General features: G+C 35.7%; 1 protein-coding gene across 2 annotated transcripts in view; it reads right to left on the reverse strand.

The window, feature by feature from the left end:
• Positions 1–2,875: 2,875 nt before the first annotated feature.
• The window catches only part of EVI5 (ecotropic viral integration site 5), a 204,697-nt gene continuing 187,268 nt past the window's right edge, over positions 2,876–20,304 (reverse strand). For both annotated transcript variants that reach the window (XM_065877096.1, XM_065877097.1), the window contains one exon: positions 2,876–3,187. In XM_065877096.1, coding sequence (XP_065733168.1) covers positions 2,876–3,187 — 312 coding nt within the window. The remainder of the gene's footprint in view (positions 3,188–20,304) is intronic.

The raw sequence follows: 20,304 nt of genomic DNA on the forward strand, positions 1-20,304 counted from the left end.
GATGGCAATGACACCAGAGAGTAACTATCCCAAGGGAGTAAGTTATCCTATTACATCCTAGAGGCCAGGAAGATTTTAAACCCTTCTAAGGAGTATTTGAATCAAAGATCTTGAATGAGAAGATTGTCGTTTCTAGTTTTTCATTATCCAAATTACAAGAGTCTCAACAGAGTAAGGTTTACTTACCATGATTCTTTTAACAACTCATTCCTAACCAGAAACAGTACTTAGGAAATTCTTTAAGAATATCTTTCAAAGTTTAGAATTGAAACATGGTTCTAGAAAGATGTTCTTACTTTTAAAGTCAAATTATAACACTGACTCAGTGAAGCATAAAGCATAAACCTAAAGGTCAATCAATGATGCATGCTTTCAAGAACAGTGCTAGGATTCTGGTATTCTTTCCTTTCTTTCTCCATTTCCAAAGGCACAGATACCCTTCCAAATTTGTCTATGGCTTCGAAGACTTTGTAATCTAAAATAGCTGGCACACTCTCCATGTTGAATAGTTATAAGTACAGGATCCACCAGGAAATTTTAGGTTTCCAAACCATTAGCTCAACAGCAAAAGCAAATGGTTCAGTCTTCTACTTGAGACAAACTGAAGAGGTAAACCTACATTTTAGAGTATCTAAATTAAGGTCTGCAAACTTTCTCTAAAGGGACAGATAATAGATATTTTAAGCTACTCAACTTTGCTACTGTGGCACAAAAGCAGCCACAGACAAAATGCAAGTGAATAAGCATGGGTATGCGCCAATAAAACTTAGACACTGAAATTTGAATGTCATGATTTTCATGTGACACAAAATATTATTATTTTGATTTTTTCCTCAACTCTTTAAAAAGGTAAAAATCATTCTTAGCTTGTGGGTCATGTGAAAACAGGATGTTGGCTGGAACTGGCTCATGGGCTGGATCATTCGGATTTCTTGATGTGGGGGGTCAAAGCAATCATGTGGCCATGAATCACCTCATTTCACTTGGGCATCAACAGCCTCTAGACTGACAGCAATGAACCCCAAGAGAGAATCTCAAAGGCACCAGTCAGACAATTCTAGGAGTAGTATCTATGTTCATGAGCTGCGTAAAGCTTATGAGTGTTGATACTTGCATATCTATACATATAGATACATATCTATATAATATATTCAGGAAACAATTTAAATCAAACTTATTTAAATCACATTAACTGTCAGAAAAGCAGGGAATTGAGAAATTCATTAGCTGAGCCTTTTCAAATGCTTTGGTGTCAGAGCAATTTGGATTAAAATCTTGGCTCTGATCACTTACTAACTTGTGACCACAGGTAAATTACTTAACCACTAGAATTTAGCCTGGAGCTATGGAGACAATAGGCATGTTTTCAATCTTGTTTCTCAAGCAAAACGGCTATAAAGGGTTTGCTGGGAAACTCTGGTCTACAATGCACCGTAAGCCTTAACTCCTTGGTTTAGACAGAAAACTATTTTTGTCTCTTCTGTTCCATTGTGTCATGTAATTTTTTTTTTCTCTGCATGCAACATATCGTGCAAAACTGTACCTCCATATTTATTGAATTCTACCTTCCTCTTATTCTTGAAGGTTATTTTTTTTTTTCCGTAGGCTGCTGTTGAAAATGAGAGTAGAAAGCATCCAGTCAACACATTTTTGTAGTCTTTCCATAGTACAAGTGTAGTTTGGGTGTTTCCTCTAATTTATCAATGAGAGGCATTCAGTTTTCTAGGGAAAAAAAGTCTAGATAATAAAGAATTGGTAGGAAAGGATTCTTATGGCTTGCTTTATCTATAGATTAGTAACTAGAGAATCTGAAGATAATGTTCATAGATTATTTGCAGATACAATTGCTGTGTATTGTGGACCTCAGTCCATTGATTAAATTATATTAAGTAGAATATTAGCACTAAGTAATGTGTGCTATTACCTCTCTAATCATGAAAAATTTATTAGTTACATACATATGAAGTAAAAGATTTCATCAATAGTGTCTTTGAACAAGCATCAGTTATGAATCTGCTAGTGTTGAATGCTAAGCAAAATTCTAAAGCTATTAAAATATTAGTGTTTGGTTTTATTTTCAATTTTCTTTTAACCTTTTACAGAGGTCCTTTTATAATGCTGAAGGCAGTCATCTTGCAACAGATACATTCTCCACATAAAATGTTCAATGTTGCATGGTGCAGATTTATAAATATGTACAAAAACCCACTATATTTGTAGTTAACTTACTACTCTGACTGGTAGGCAACATACAGAAGCATCAGGTGCACATAAAAATCTGAAATTAAAACAAAATTTAGAATTCTCAAGACAGATATAAAATGTTTATAAAATTATGTGAAAAAAAGGCTTTGCGTTTGGGAATTTTCAATGACCCATTAATAAAGCAATAATTTTAGTTGAAAAAAAAAATTCCCCAAACACAAAAAACCCAAGATAAATCTGATGTAAATCAGTCTTGGTCAAATGTGTGTAGACAGCCACCCTGAAAACAAACTGATAAACATAAATATACAATTTGTTCACTGAGCATAAAATATTGCACAAGAACAGTTTTGTCTGAAGAAAATTCAATTTTCCACAGTTCTGAACTTCAAAATGGTTCCCACATATAGATATAATTGCATTTTCTAAACAAGAAACATTAATATTTAGTAATACTGCTAGAACCTTATTTTTCCCATTAACCATATTCCACTCTACTTTATAGCAATGGTAAGTCAGTGGTGAAGATTTGGCAAAGATAAAAAGGCAGTTAAGATTGTAAAATATATATATTTATATATATATACATATGAAACAGATGTGTTCCAAAAACCCTTAGTCATGATAACTGATCCCTTAAAAAAATCCACAGTCTAGGTCACAGTGATGGTCAGACAGTGGTTGAGTACGACTCGCTTCTCAGGGGCCGCTCCTTTTGAACCACTTCACTGCTCTCTCTGGTCTTCAGCGCACTGTCTTCTGCTTCGCTTTCACTACCATCTGCCACAGTAGGGTCCAAAGACATCAGGCCAGATTTTCTGTGCAAAGGAAAACCAATGCCACTTTCCTGTAAGGAATTACCTATGAACTCTTCATCAGAGGAATGGAATGATTCATCATCTCCTATTAAATGGCTGACGATGTGGATTCCATCAAAAGGGGGTTGGCCGGAGAAGCCCCTCTGGCCTTTTAGGCACCTGAGCTGTTGAAACAAAATCCAAGTTAATATACTCAACTTGGGGAAATATACACACTCCAAGAAAGCAAACATTTCATGTTTAAGTAAGAAGATACCCTGATCTTTTTCCATTTATGGATATAAATAGTAACTACCAATTTTTTAGTGACTCTCACCTGTTATGCAATGAGCAGATAACTTATTTTAATTGAATCACCACAACAGTCCTGTGTGGTTGATTTTATTATCTTCATTTTAGACATTAGGAAATAGAGACTCAAGTAGTGTAGCTTGCTGAGGACACATAGCTAATACCCAAGTTTAGATTCAAACGGAACCTTTGTTATACTAGAGATAACATGAACTCCATGTGCCCATCACTTAATTTCAACATCTAACACATCATGGACAATCTTGTTACAATATGCCTCTCTTGTTCCTGGATTATTTTGAGGTAAATCCCAGCCATCCTATCAGTTCACCTGCAAATATTTCAATGTACATCTGTAGAAGATATGGACTTAATAAAGACAATACTCTGAACTATCACACACACTGTCTTAGAGCATGTCTCCATAATTTTGTGAACGATGATAATGGTTTACAAATCAATAAAATTTGCTAGGAGTCTCCATCCTGTTACAATATCCTAAAGACCACCATACCACTATCACTCAATTAGGGCAGAAATGCTTCTTCCCACTATTGATATGTCCTTCTGTGTAGAGGGAAGGCCAGGGATGTATAACATTTTTGCCTTCTCTCCCCTATTCCTCCCAGGGAGAAGGAGTGACTTCTTTCACCAGGGTTAGGGAAGAGGAATGGCACATATTGCTCAGCTCTTTTCCCTCTCTTTCCATCTTTGGGAACCAGGTTCTGTTTCTCTATCCCTGGAATTTTATAGGGCCATACCCTTGTGTGGGAAGGGCTATGCAGATCAAATGCCACCTATTACTCGGGGTGGGGGGGCAAGTCTGACAAATTCTAGAGTTCAGTATTGAAAAACCCATTGTTGCACACATCAAAACTACATTCTCCCAAACCAGTTTTATCAGTATTAAGGGTAATTTCTTTTCATCATCTGCCACTTCTTTGCCTAAATTCCCACAAATTCCCAAACCCACCACCATAGATACTACCACATCCACTATCATATAATTAAGACATCAGCTTCTCCTCAAGGGCTTATGTTTTAAATATAAAATTTAATTTTGATATCACCTGTTTAATTTCTCTCATACACCATGAATTTTCTCCTACGATAAAGTAGAAGAGTTAAAAAAAAAATCCAAAACAATAAAAACCATTAACTATCAAAATCTACCTTTATTATCAAGAATTTGCTAAAAATATACTCCATGTCTCTTGTCCTTATCATTACTATCAACCTGCAATTTTGTTTCTCCAGGACAAATTCCTGGTCACTATCTTTCGAATCTTGAGATAAAGACAATGTGAAATATTCAGGAAATATTACATACACTTTCAAAACTAACGGTTCTGAGAGTAAAGACATTACAGCTTTGCCATAACACCTCCTAGCTTTCCTGATAGACTTCCAGGAAGAAGTGAAGAAACGCTAGTACTTCCCTGTTGGTACGTGACAATGGGAAACAAGAGGGATGCTAGGACTCAACACAATGATGTCTGCCTCAGGTAAACCTTCAGCCACTAGGAAATTCCTGTGCCCTAGGCTAAGAGAACATCATAGTGAGGTACAATGTAACTTAAGTAAAACCTTCCTCTTTGGCATAGCAGAAGGGATACAAACTTGGATATAAACTTGGAGTTGAATCTTTAGGGAAAGGGCACAGAGCACCACAAAGACCTCTCTGTGGTTGTGATACACACTGCATTACTACAACTGCCACACTCTGATGCAACATCCTATCACCATATTGCAACACATGATTTAAAGCTCCAAGTGTAAAATTAAGTCAGTTGATTTCTTCCTTTTTCTTGTCCCCAAACCCTTTTTGAAGAAATAATATAGAGCACGTGTCTTCCTTCTTCCTGGCTATAAAGGAGGAGTATGGCAGAGGAACCACAGCTTCCCAATTGTTTGGAAAGCTACAGCTTTTCTTTGCTCTACCAAAATTTATTGCAATTAAAACATTGTACCCTCATAACAAATGTAATAATCGACCTCAAATATTATATAAAGTGGATTACAGATTGAAGGGTCATTTATTCAATGTCAAAGGAGATGCAATTATTGCTTCTTTGAGAACTGCTAATGTAGAACAACGAAGACATCGAGAAATTTTTTGGTGGAAAGAAGAAAACTGTGAAGGTAAGGGACGGTAAAACTGAAGCTATATCCTAGTTATCCCCTGGACCTAGGAGTGTGCATACTGGTTCTGAAAGGGAAGAGGCCTGTGGTAGGCCCTGAAGGTAGACATCTGGGCAAGGAATTCCAGGGTACTGAGTACGTAGAGTACGGTCTCAGAGGGGTTAGACTTCAGGTGCGATGTCCTCTGGGAGGGCATCCTGTGAAAAGGGGTTTGGCTGGGAGAGGACCAGAGCTGGGCCCTCTAAAGTGCTGTCTTGGTTGCCTGCATCTAAGAGCTGTACTGCTTACCCTTATTACTAGACTCTTGGGAACTAATTATATTTAAACAACAACAGAGACTTCCCTGGTGGTCCAGTGGTTAAGACGCTGTGCTTCCACTGCAGGGGGCATGGGTTTGATCCCTGGTTGGGGGGGAACTAGGATCCCGCATGCCGCATGGTGTGGCCAAATAAAAAGAAAGAAAGAAAAAAGAAAGAAAACAACAACAACAAAAAGCAGACAAGTAACCTTAACCCAACCCCCCTAGAAAAACTTTCAGGGATATTACCAATAACAAACTTAGATTAACATATCTCAAAACATGGCCCACTGATCATTAGCATTAGGATAACCAAGTATGCCTATTAAAAATGTAGAATCGCTCCCCAGATTTAAGGATCCCAAATATGGGGAGTAAAACCCCAGAAACTATATTTTTTACAAGCATCTCAGGAGACTTTGATGTATTCAGAGAATCACTGTGGCAGATCCTATGTTCAAACCAAATGGGGCTGACTCAAGAAAGGAGTTGATTTACCTGAAATGCAACTATCAATTATGCAGGACGAAAGTGCTCCTGAACTATGAACATCTACCTGTTTGTGCCTGGTATACACAAATGGACACCATCTTTCAGCAGTACAACCAAGCTGTTCTGGGCCAATTCTACTACCTGGTGGTTGAAACAAGGAGCGGTCTGTTGAAACCTCTTTTCCTGAAACTTTCTTCTGGTCTAAGGGTAGAGTCTACAAATGTGTATGTTCAAAAAAGCTGAGTAATTTTGATGTACATCCTAGGATAAGGACCACTCTTTAGGCAATGTTTTTTTGTTTGGTTTTGTTTGACATCTTTTTTGGGTCAATCACAGGATAAAGAATCTGACAAAAGCTACTGCCTTTTGTCTTGAAAAGTATACATACATACTAGATGGAGCATACCCTTTTGAGGCTCACTGTCTTTCTAATTTTAGGTTAAAGACTATAGGAATATCTTCGTGACACTGGGAACAGCAATGACAAAAACTTCAATTGTGAAATACACTCATATCGTGGAAAAGAAAAAAATGTATTATTTTTCTGGGTGAAATTAGACATAGGTTTTTAAAGTCAATGAATGTGCCTAGAAGTACTTTTGAGATTCACCAAGGAAAAAGAGGTACCAGGAGTCTCTGAATTGTATGTAAAGGGATTCAGGAATCTCTGGATTCCCCAAAGAAGAATATCAGCAGGACCATCCTACAATGATGGTCATAGTCAATGAATCCTACCCAGGCATTCAGAACTTCCTGTCAGATTTTTAAGTTCTTTAGTCTTTTTTATTTTTTTTATTTTTGGCTGCGTTGGGTCTTCGTTGCTGCGCGCCGGCTTTCTCTAGCTGTTGTGAGCAGGGGCTACTCTTCGTTGTGGTGCGCGGGCTTCTCATTTCAGTGGCTTCCCTTGTTGCGGAGCATGGGCTCCAGGCATGTGGGCTCAGTAGTTGTGGCCCATGGGCTCTAGAGCACAGGCTCAGTAGTCGTGGCACACGGGCTTAGTTGCTCCGCGGCATGTGGGATCTTCCGGGGCCAGGGCTCGAACCCGTGTACCCTGCATTGGCAGGCAGATTCTTAACCACTGTGCCACCAAGGAAGTCCTTAAGTTCTTTAGTCTTAAAGTTTGAGTAGAGAGTAAAGTATTATCAGACATTTGAGGAAAGCATCTAAGAGAAACCAGAAAAAAAGAAACTAGAAGTTAACAGACTATCTGTGGAGAAGAAAACTTGATGCTGCATCCATGTAAAAAAAAAAAAAAAAGTGATATTCTAAAAAAGGGTCTTAGACATAAATTTCTCTGACCTGAAAGACATGTGCTTTGAAATTGAAAAAGCTGTCAAGTGCCCAGGACAATGGATAAAAGTAGACCTATACTACAGTACATCACAATGAAATTTCAGGACACTGGGAACAAAGAAAAGATAAAGTAGCCAGCCCAAAACAACAAGTTTTACATAAAAGATTAAGAATCAGAATGGTATCAGACAATTACAGCAATGCCTTCAAAATTCTGAGAAAAACATTTCTAACCTATATTTTTTAAAGTTGTAATTACCTTAAAATTTTTTTTTATACCCATACAAACTATCAATTAAATGTGAGGCTAAAAAATGAGTTAAAAGCTTAAAGGACTTGAACCGGAATCAGATAAATCCTTTTTATAGTTTATATTCCATCGTTTTTCTCCCCCTCCCCCACACCGAAAGGTAGGTGATATGCTCCACCAAAATGAAGTACACCAAGAAAGACATCCTTTTGTTTTTGATCCAGGAAAAAGGAAGTCTAATACAAAAGTGAGGCAAAAGGAATTCCTAGAATAATAAAAAAAGCTCCCAAGATGACATCTGTGCAGGAGGCCTCCAGGCAGTCAGACCTCTTTGAAGAAGAACAGCAGGCCAGAGGAAAGATTTCTTCAAGAAGGTGAAATTAGTAGTACACGTAAATTGTTCGAAAAGAAAAGATTAATACATAACAGGAGATTTACACTGTATTAGAGGAGAGTTACGCATAAGAGACCACACCAAGAAAATGAAAAAACTAAGACAATCATTTGAATAAATGTACGCAGATAAAATGATCACAATAAGACACTATTTCCATACAACTGAATGCTATTTGGCAATAAAAAGGAATGAAGTAGTGATATATGAACGAACCTCAAAAACATTAAGCTGAGTCAAAGAAGCCAAATATAAAAGACGACATATTGCATGATTCCATTTATATGAAATGTCCAGAACAGGCAAGTCTACAGAGACAGAAAGTAGATTAGTGGCTGCCTGCGACTAGGGAAGTGGGGGGAGGACAAAGGGAATGGCTGAAAATGGACATGAGGTTTCTTTCTGGGGTGATAGAAATATTCCAAAATTAGATTGTGGTTATGGTCACACAACTCTATAAATATACTAAGAGCTACTGAATTTTTCACTTAAAATGGAAGAACTTTATGATATGTAAATTATATCTCAATAAACCTGCTTAAAATAACTAGAGCCAGAAAAACAAACTCTCCCCAAAACATTATTTTTCAAACTTCCCTGATAAGACCATCTTGGAAATTTGTTAAAAATAAGATTTTCCAGGCCTGTCTTTGGTCTACACTCTAGAGGAGAGGCCTCTAGGGAAACAACTCAGGAGCTTTAACACACACACACACACACACACACACACACACGAAATGTACCTTTCTTAGGAGTGGACCCCTTCCAAATCTTTGAGTAGGGTCCTGGTTTCTCTCCAAATGACTGAGCCTGTACCAGTAATTCTTTCTGGTTAGAAAATATCGCATGGTGTCACACACATTGGAAAGGTCCCATTAAAGAGATGAAGCGTGTACTAAAAGTATGGAGGCAAGAGAGAGGTCTGAAGAACTGTTAAACAGTTTAATATTAGGCTGCTAGGGGTGTTGGGCAGTGCAAATTGCTAAGTCAAAGAAGTCAATCTGAAAAGGCTAAATACTGTATGATTTCACCCATATAACATTTTGGAAAAGGCAAAATGATGGAGACAGTAAGTAGACCAGTGGTTGCTAGAGGTTCAAAGAGAGAGAAGGAAGAATAAATAGGTAGAGCACAAGAGATTGTTTGGCAGTGCAACGCTTCTGTATGATACTGTAATGGTAGATACAAGTCATCATACATTTGTAAAAACCCACAGAACGTATTGTACAACACAAAGAGTGCATCCTAAAGTAAATAAGGACTTTGGTTAATAATATATCATATATTAGCTTATGTATGACACTAACACAAGATGTGCATAGGGGAAACTGTGGAAAGGCATTGAGGGGGTGTACCTGTGCATTTTCTGATCAATTTTTCTGTAAGCCTAAGACTGTTCCCCAGGATAAATCTATCAATTAAAAAAAATGAGATGTTCTGTGGTATTCTTCTATGACCACAATGCTATAATATCAAAACTGCTTGAGAAAATTTTGAGAGTATGTTTGTTTCAAGGTAATGTTTAGGCTCGTGTTCTTTAACAAGATAAAACACAGTAAAAAGCACACAGATTTTAAGTGTACAGGCTGATAAACTTTTACTTATGTATATGCCCATGTAACTACCATCTGGATCAAGATACAGAATGCTTCCAACACCCCAGGAGGCTTCCTTGTATCCCTTCTTCTCTGAGTGATAACCCTACATTCCCTCAAAGGCAGCCACTACTCTGACATCTATCACCATAAAATAGTATTGCCTGTTCTCAGACTTAATATAAAGAAACATGTGGTATGTACTCATTTGTGTCTGGCCCGTTACTCGACATTATGTTTGTGAGATTCATCTATGTTGGCATGTATAGCAGCTGTTCACTCTTTTTCAGTGCCACGTTGTATTCCACTATGTGAACATATCAAAATTTAACTATCCATTATAATGTTAAAGGCTTTCTGGGTTGTCTCCAGCCTACTGCATATAAGACTGCTAGAAACATTCTTAAATATTTTTTTTTGGTGAATATAAGCACTCATTTCTCTTGAATATAATTGCTGGGTCATTGTGTTAAGCTCTAGTAAACTGCCAAGCCATTTTCCAAAGTGCTGTAACATAAGCTCTTTAATTTTTGCAAGAAAACTTTTGCCTTACCTTCTGCCAGGTTGGTCATTAAAGCAAATTAATGGTCCCTTAACGGATCATACTGATTAAATTCATTCCAGGTTCTTATTAGAAAATACAACACTGAATTTTCAGCTATCCAATCACATTAGCGAAGACATGGAATGTAAACTGGTGGTAGAAGTGTAAATCGGTAGAAGCACTTTTGAACATGGTTTGGCAGTATTTACTAAAGTTGACCATCTATCTACATACCCTACACCTAAAATAATCACAGGTTACAGTTTGCTTGGGACAAACTATTTTCATTCTCAAAAGTAGCCTGGTTTCAACGATAAATAATAAGTCACCCAGCAATTCCAATCTTAAGTATATGAACAATAGAAATAAGTATAATACACTAAAAAAATTTATAACAGGGTTCATAGCAATTTTATTCATAATAACCCCAAATGGAAATAACAGTAGAATGAGTAAATAAGTTATGGTATAGTCATATAATTGACACAATAGAGTAACAAAAATGAATGAACAATTACTGCTACATGGAACAACATAAATCTCACAGTACTGAGCAAAGGAAGCCAAACACAAAATAATTCATTCTGTATGATTTCATTAGTATAAGGTTAAAAACTAGGCAGTGAGTGGAAGAGTGACAAGGAGACGTTTGAAATGCTGGCAAGGTTCTAGTTCTTGACCTTGGTGGAAGGTTAAATGGGCATGTTCATTTTTGTGATAATTCATCAAGCTGGACACTTAGGATTTATGCATTTTTCTGTATATATCTTACACTTAAATTAAAATGTCTATTATTAAATAAAAGTCCAAGAACTAATTATTTTAACTGTTAGATTGAATCATATGATATTGTCATTTTTGTAAGTGAAAGTCAAGTATCAGCAATTTCATTTGGCTTAATTAACCTAATTTTTGGTTATTTTTGTATTATATGTATTCATGCAAACTGCCTCAAAATCTTTAGGGAACAAGGAGGGGTATAAATCTAAAAACAAACATTATCCACCATGCATATTAAGTTTCTTAGTTTCAATTATTTGTTTAGTTGTATCCCAAGACTAGGTGATCAATAAAGCCTCTCAAATATGCTTCCAAATTTATTTGTAGCTTGACCATTTTGATAATAAATTAGTTACATTCACCAGAACAAAACCCCCAAATAATCCTATAACAAAAAAATCAAAATTGCTTTTATTTTTGAAAGTATATTTTTGTTTTCCAGTATTATTTTGATATTAATACTTTAAAATATTAGCATTTTTACAAACCATTTTTATAACTTTTATAACGTTTTAAATAAATCAACAGGCCTAAGTATATTCACACACACCTTAATATTGTAGTGATTCACACACACATGTATATTTGACTTTTTATTATTATTACTATTATTATTATTATTGGCTGTGCTACACAGGCATGACGGATCTTAGTTCCCTGACCAGGAATCCAACCCTCACCCCGTCTAGTAGAAGCATGGAGTCTTTACCACTGGGCCGCCAGGGAAGTCCCTGAGTTTATATTAATAGATATGTTTTTTCCAAATGATATGATTTAACACTGGAATTAAATATTTAAAATCAGTACTGTCTGGAAAAATATGGAATGGTTGGTTGCTGTACATATATTTTACCTCTTGTTAGCTCCTGATGATGGGGATTATTTCTTAATCATTTTTGTATCCTAGAACTTAGCATTCTGACTTGACCAGAGTAGGCACCTAAGAATGTTGAAGAACTACACTGAAAAGACAGCAGGATTCTTGAAAAAACCCTGGGGTACTGATTATTCATCCTGTCCTTTTAAATGCTGAATGAGAATACTAATAAGCAGACAGATAAAAGTGCTAATATACAAAATCCAAATAATGTACTGTTTCTTACCTGATGTGGATTGCTTCATCATGTTATGCATTAAGAGACAGAGTAAAAAAAAAGTAAAAACATGTAGAATTTATTTAAATAATGCTTAAGACACTCCGATATACTCATTACAACTTAAAAAGTTAACAAAATCTTAACCTCTCACTATCAACAAAGAGTTTGGACTTAAGGATTTCTCTGCATGTATTAAGCAATGCTGACCCAAGAAAGTATTTAGTAATTAGAAAAGGAAAGTGATAAGCTAAGATATTATACAACTTATAAAGAATAAAGCACAAAATGCACTATAGGTAATAAGAAAACAGGAAACTGTCATGTTCATAGTCTGATGAACGTAGGTTTTGACAGGAAACAGCAGAGTTTCTAACTGTATGACAGTAAAAGTACAAACACTAAAAAAGAGTATTAAAAACTATTACAGTTGTTTCACAGAAAAGTTATATTAAAATTTTAAAGCAGGGAAAACCTGCAGGGGTGAATATTCTGAAGCCCCAAGGGACTTCATAATCATTAAGGATATAGAAGTATTTTCTGTAATTTTTCCTTAGTCTACTTCATTCGCTAAACAACTAAAGGTTAAGATAGAAGTTTCTTTTGTAAAACAGAGAAGTGTGATAGTTTTAGAGACATACAGCTTTTAAATATAACTTCTTAAGAAATAACAGGAAAATCTGTCCTAAGAAAACTTGATCATTTGGGCTAGTGACCATGTAAACAGAGGACACAACATGTTCTCTATGCGTTTCCTTTCTTTCTGCACATTATAGAACAGTGATAACTCGAAAAATGTTAGAGTTGATTTTATAGTTGATTTTAAAGAGACACAACAGGTTATTCTTCCTCCATTTTCAACATGTAGAGGTAACAGAATTAATAATGAACCCTTATATTTATATGATGCTTTACAGTTAAAACTGCTTCCATGTATATTATTTCAAGTTAAAAATTTTTCCCAGTGTGTATGCTTGGAGGTTGAATTGTGCAGGCAACTACTACTTTCTGAGACTCAGAAGAATAATAAGAAGGACTGCACTGAGTATTTTGAAAGACAATCAATCCACAACAAAGTGGAAAAAAGTCATCCACACACCAAAAAAACCCCTAACCAAATGAACTTTGATCGCTACTAGACAGGGTTTAAACCATTGAAGTGAGTCATGTGATACCAAGTGAACTGCAAAACAGTTGCAGTAAGTTTCCAAGACTGAGTCATATCAGATTATAAAAGCTCCTATTTGTACATTTGGGTTTGTATAATCAATCTTTGTAAAACACAGAGCTATAGCTTTTAAAGTTAAACGTAACATTTCTATAAGTGATGTATAATATATACATATATATATGGGCAGATGTACATAAAGTCCAATAACATAGATTTGTGTTTCTAAGTTATAAAGGCTTTACTCTTTTTTCCCAAAGTTTAATCAGTGATTTTGTTGGATTCCTTACAGAATATTTTAATAGTTTTCCTTATTTTCAAAATTTAAAATAAATGTCAATGGGAAATAATACACTACATTTATTCTCAATTAAACACACAACAAAGATTAAAACTAACGATAACGTGCCCGTCTGGGTAGCTCAGCTGGTGCTGGGGACGGAGGTAGGCTCCCACCCTCTGCCCGCGAGCTCGGGCACAGCGGGCAGCCCGCCCGGCCTCCCACGGGCTGAGGAGGCGACACTCCTAGCTTTAGGTCCAGAAGAGAGTGGCATTCAGAACACAGGTCACTCGTTCAGACAACAGAGCCAGTGTAGACCAAGTCCTAAATGTGACAGGGAATGACCTAGGAAACTTTGGGTTTTTGAAGTCAATTCTTAATGTTCTATATTGTTAATATCTTGAAAATTTGTTAAATGTTGAAAGCCTTATTACTATTTTCAGATCCTTTCAATAAACAGGCTTGTTTAAAAACAAAAACACCCAAAAAACTAGCGATAAACATAGACAACAGCCAAAATTCAGTAATTACCTACAGTAATTAAAAATCAGATTAAGTTTAAAAATTCAAGAATTTTATTGAAATAATATAAAACAGACAATGCTGAAAATGTATTTGGTTTTAATATATGTAAATCATTTTTTAAAAACTGATAAAACACTTAAAATTAAAAAAATATAGATTCTATGTTAAATGTATAAAATGCAATAGTTAAAACTTACATTATTAGAAGCAAAGAAAAAAAGTACATATCCACATTAATAAGTGAAAAAGGAGAAAAGTAAGGTTTGGAACTGAAGAAATTTATACCGTGCATTTGTTACCAGAGAAGGAGAGAGGGGGAAGAAATAAAAGTCATTTACAAAGAACTCTTAATCTTTCTGTAGCACATACTTAGATTTATCCAGTACACTTGGGCAAACAAAATGAAACTGCCATTGCCCTCTTCCTGGCAGCTGACACATCTTGATAAAATTGAAACCATTAACATTATTTAGAAGGTACTCTAATGTCAATGGTGATGAGGTTAGGAATATATGAGGTTCTATGTAAATTTATGACCAATTACAGGAAATAAATCACTTCACACTTGTTTCACTCTGAACTTTTAAAGCTACATCAAAGTACCACGTACATTTCATATGATTTAACCTTTAGCTGGAGCACTGAAAAAAATTCAAACCTTTAGCAAAACATCCTCATAAAAACGAAGCATTTCTTTTCTATCTGGATTGAATTCTTAAGAGGAATTATTCTTCTCTAAAGCTAAACCATGGGTTTTATCAGTCCATCCAATCAACCAAATTTTGAATCATTTATCTGATAAGGGATTAGTGTCTAGAATATATAAAGAATTCTTACAACTCAATTATAAAAAGACTACCCAATTTGAACTGGGCAAAGGGTCTGAGCAGATATTTCTCTAAAGAAGATATAAATGGCCAATAAACATAGGGAAAGATGCTCAATATCATAAACCATCAGGAGAATACAAATCAAAACCAAAATGATATGACATTTACACTTACTAGGATAGCTATAAAAAAAAAGAGAGAATAACAAGTATTGGCAAAGATGTGAAGAAACTAGAACCCTCATAAACAGCCAGCGGGAATATACAATGGTGCAGCTTCTTTGGAAAACAGTATGGCAGTTCCTCAAATGGTTAAGCATAGAGTTACCACATGACCCAGCAATTTCATTACTAAGTATACATTCAAGACAAATGAAAATATGCTCACAAAGAAACCTGTATATAAATGCTTGCAGCAGCATTATTTATAATAGCCCCAAAGTGGGAACAACCCAAATGTCCATCAACTGATGCATAGGTAAATAAATTATGGTATATCCATATGAAGGAATATTATTAGGCAATAAGAAGGAATGAAGTACTGATACATGCTACTATTTACATGGATGAACTTTGAAAACATTATGCTAAGTACCAGAAACCAGTCACAGATGACCACATATTGTATAATTCCATTAAATGAAATGTCCAGAATAGGGAAATCAATAAAGACAGAAAGTAGATTACTGTTTGCCTAGAGCTGGGGGACGGGAACTTGGGGGAAATGAGGAGTGACTGCTAATGGGAATGTGATTAATTTTTGAGTGATAAAAATGTTCTGAAATTTATTGTGGTGATGACTGCACAACTCTGTGAATATATAAAAAACTACTGGATTGCACATTTTAAATGGGTGAACTGTACTGTATGTGAATTAAAGCTCAATAAAGCTGTTATATATATATAAATATATTAAATATCTACATCTATATCTATATTTACATATATATCAGATAGCCATTTTGTGGATATGTTTTCAATGGAGATATTGCCAGACTGAAAAGAAATAATTTTCTATTTAGGAAATGCAGAAATTTTAATTGATTAAAAAAAGTCACCAACAATATTAACCTTTAACATCTAGTTTTTTTCTCAACAGAAAAAGAAATGATGGCTACCTTCTACAGTCTCATTTTAAACAGGCAGAAAATATTTGCAATAAAATGTTTAATCCTTTAGACTGAAGTTAAAGGAGATGAATGCATTTATAGTATTTATTTTCTTCAGAAACTAAAACTCCTGATGGAAAAATAATTTTAAATATATACTATATATATATGGCCACACACCCACACTATTTTATCACTGAACACAAAATAAGCTTTCAAACAGACAAGGTTAGTATCCCTTTCTTCCTCATTCGGAGGTGCTCACAGGCTGCTTAGTTAAGATTGGGTACTTGCAAACCACATGATCTCACGAATGCTATCTTATCATATCACAGGTTCCTCACACTGACCACAACAACTTAAATCAGACAGGCAGGAAAGGAGCACTGAGTCTTTGACAAGTATTATTGGTATGACATTTTCAGCTGTTCAGCTTGTGGGGAGTGAAAATCTGATTATCTCACGTCCAACTGCATCTGTGAGATATGGTCCATGAAAAGCACATGATTTACTGCACTAAAGACTTCCAACCACAATGTAAAACTTAGTTTTTGTAAATCAGAGAGAGTTAGCTATTCATCTTTTATCGATTTTCCTTTAATCGACACAGTAAATTTATGGAGCACATTTTCAAATGTTCCTAGTTTGAAAAACTGTCAATACTATGTTACTGTTTCTTTTTTTTTTTTTGCGGTACGCGGGCCTCTCACTATTGTGGCCTCTCCCGTTGCAGAGCACAGGCTCCAGATGCGCAGGCTCAGTGGCCATGGCTCATGGGCCCAGCCGCTCTGCGGCACGTGGGATCTTTCCGGACCGGGGCACGAACCCGTATCCCCTGCATTGGCAGGCTGACTCTCAACCACTGTGCCACCAGGGAAGCCCTGTTACTGTTTCTTTTAAAAACTAGCATTTTAAAATTGAATTACATGATGCAAAAAAAAAAAGTTTTTAAAAATGACTGACTATATTTCAAAATCTTAGTGTAGTTGAAGAAACTGGACTAATACTTAAGAATAGAGCACTAAAAAACAAGTGTGAAGTACTGGATAGCTTGGTGAATAGCACAAGAATACCTAAATTAGATTGAAAAGATTCAAATTGGCTCTGAAATGCATCATTTGAACCAAGGCCTTAAAAGGAAAATAACTCATAATCAAGGAAGAAGATTGTATTTTATGGATTTCCTCTTGTTTGATTAAGCTTTACCCTCAGCCATCAGATCAATCTCTACAAATGATTTTTTCACTACCACACACTAAAAACAGACTGATCAGGGGAAGGCTCTCTCTGGTTTCAGAGGTGTCCCTCTTTACTGATTTCCCTCCTACTTTTTTAGCTGTTCCTTCCTTACTTGCTCTCTACTTGTCTCCAAACCTTTGCATATGATGGCTTCTCTACCTGAAATATCCTTCTACTTTCCTTTTCCTGGTTATCTTCTATTCTTCCTTCAATACAGAGTTTAGGCAGCCCCACGCCCAGAGGCTTCCTCACGTTTCTGGGCCGTGGTACCATACGGTTCTACCACAGCACTGCCCATACTGACTGGCTCTCCCTACCAGTCTGAATTCCTTAACAATTGGGACTATGACTTTTCTACACCTAGCACAGGACTGGGATGGAAAGGACTTTAAAGATCATTTAGTATAACTGTTTTGGGATGTAGAAACTGAGGGAAAGCCTGAGGCATGCCTGGGAGCTAAAAGATGTCCAAATGTTCACTGAATGAATGTATGAAGTAAATTGGCATCCTAAGGTCACACAGTTAATCAGTGGCAGAACTAGGCCTACAATCCAGGATGACAGTTTCTCAACCACCTGCAGTAAGATGGAGAACAAAGACACAAAATTCAGAAACAAAACTAAACTTATCAAATGAAAAAACCCAAAGAACAACAAACAAAATCCGGAAATGCTATTAAGAACCTGATAAATTGCATGGGTATTTATTTTCCCCCTCTTCTCTATTTTATGAATGTGTTTAGCAGTAGTGACATGATAGTGAAGGAGAAAGTAAGAGGTGAAGAGTAGGGATAATCAGCTTTCAAATAAATGAAGGAAATTTAAAAACTGAATACTGAAGTCTTGAAACCTGAGTATATGAGTAAATTCACTGGATTTCAAAATCATAGCTCATTTTGGTTGCCCCATATCAGGTTGAATGAAATCTTCAAGCACACCTTATTAGTATCATTCTAAATGTCAACAAGTAATACTGTAGTCGTGCTAAAACCTTATTGGTATCATACATATGATTGAAATGGCTTTAGGCATTTATATCTTATTTTCCTCATGTCTTAGATCTATTAAATCATTTCTATTAGATCTTAGATACTATTAGATGGCCTCTTCGTGGGAAGGCTGAAAGCAAGTCTCTTCCACCCCTACTGAATTAAATCTGTTTAAGAACTGCTGTAAGTAACTATAAAAACTATCACTCTAGGCTTTATAGTTAGCTCCATTTCCTTTAAAAAAATGCTTATTCTCATCTACCTTTATTTCTCATAACCCAAGTGGTATTTGACATGCAGTTTCCCTTGAAGTGGTTTCTTGTGAGGTATGTTTCCAATCTAATAGTCATAAGAGTAATTTTTGGGACCATTTATTAAGCAATTTACAGATCAGTACAGTTGTCCCTCAGTGTCCAAGGGAGATTGGTTCCAGGACCCTATGGATACCAAAATCCACAGATGCTCAAGTCCCTCATAGAAAATGGTGTAGTATTTGCATATAACCTGTGCACATCCTCCTGTATAATTTAAGTAATCTCTAAATTAGCTATAATACCTAATACAATGTAAATGCTATGTAAATAGTTGTAAATACAATGTAAATACTATGTAAATAGTTGCATGTGTGACAAATTCAAGTTTTGCTTTTTGAAACTTTCTGGAATATTTCTTTTTCGAATATTTTCAATCTGAGGTTGGCGGGATCTGCGGATATGGAACCCGAGGATGGTGAGGGCCGACTATACTAATAAACACTGTTTCACTACCTTACATTTGAAAATCCAGCTATACTCATTTGATGTAAAGTACTATTAGTGCCAGAAAACGCAAAAATGCTCAAAGACTAATGGGTTTGTAAAGAAAAAAAAAGATACTGAAGCTAGCCTTAAAGAGCTCCCACTGGTCAAATTCAGGACAATCTGAACACCATGAGAACTAACTGAATCCATCAGTTTATGGTACTGCGTCAGGACTTTTGAAAGACTCTAAGAAATATAAGGTTGAATAAGACAACTTTTGCCATCAAGGAATGCACAGCTTAGCTTGCCCTGGAGGATCAAGGACAGTATAACAGCCACTAATTAAAATAAATGAAATTAAGTGCTGTGTTTGCTCCCATTTCTGAACTATCAAGTATTATCAGTACCAACCACATAGTCTTTATCAAATTAACTGTTCTGCTTCTTCCCATCAGACTGTAAATTCCTTGAGAGTAAGACTACACTGTACTTCCTATAGTGTCTGGCACAATATCAGAAAAAATTCCACCTGACACAGCTTAATATCCAAGTCTGACTTTACACTTCTAACGGGTTCTGTTCCTTGGCCAGTGTGATAATATCTCTTGAGGATATTTACTTGGTCCTTAATTCTGAGTACTTGGTCCTTAATTCAGATCTAAAACCCTAGTTCTAGATTGCTTCTGTACTCTCTAAATTGGCTGCTCACCCAGAGTTTATCCTAGAAATCTCATTACAAACCCTTCTAGAGGCATGTCCTACTTCAGTCAATATTCCTAAGAGTCTTCTTTCCTTGGTATCTCATCTTTTCTACGTTCTAATTTCTTTTCCTGCCTTGTTTTCTTTTTTTCTTTAATTTATATTGGAGTATAGTTGATTTACAATGTTGTGTTAGTTTCAGGTGTATAGCAAATTGTTTTATATTTTTAATTTTTCTTTCCTGAGTGATTTCAAAGGTCTCTCCTACCAGACCTTTTTTTTTCATATTCTCATGATTCAACTCCAATTCCTTAATGTAATTACCATTATTAGAAACACATTTTTCATTGACAAATTAAAAAAATCTCTTTTTACCTACAGTAGGAACAGGATACGCAGATGCATGTAATTAGGTAGAAAACACTCTTTTTATGAATGTAACATAAAACTAGAAAATGGTCTAAAAGTCTTGAATAAAAGTAAGGTATCCTGTGTGGGATTATTATAGATTTCTTTATATGAATGTGGTA

This window comes from Phocoena phocoena, chromosome 1 (genome assembly GCF_963924675.1).
Source record: "Phocoena phocoena chromosome 1, mPhoPho1.1, whole genome shotgun sequence".
Taxonomy (NCBI): Eukaryota; Metazoa; Chordata; class Mammalia; order Artiodactyla; family Phocoenidae; genus Phocoena; species Phocoena phocoena.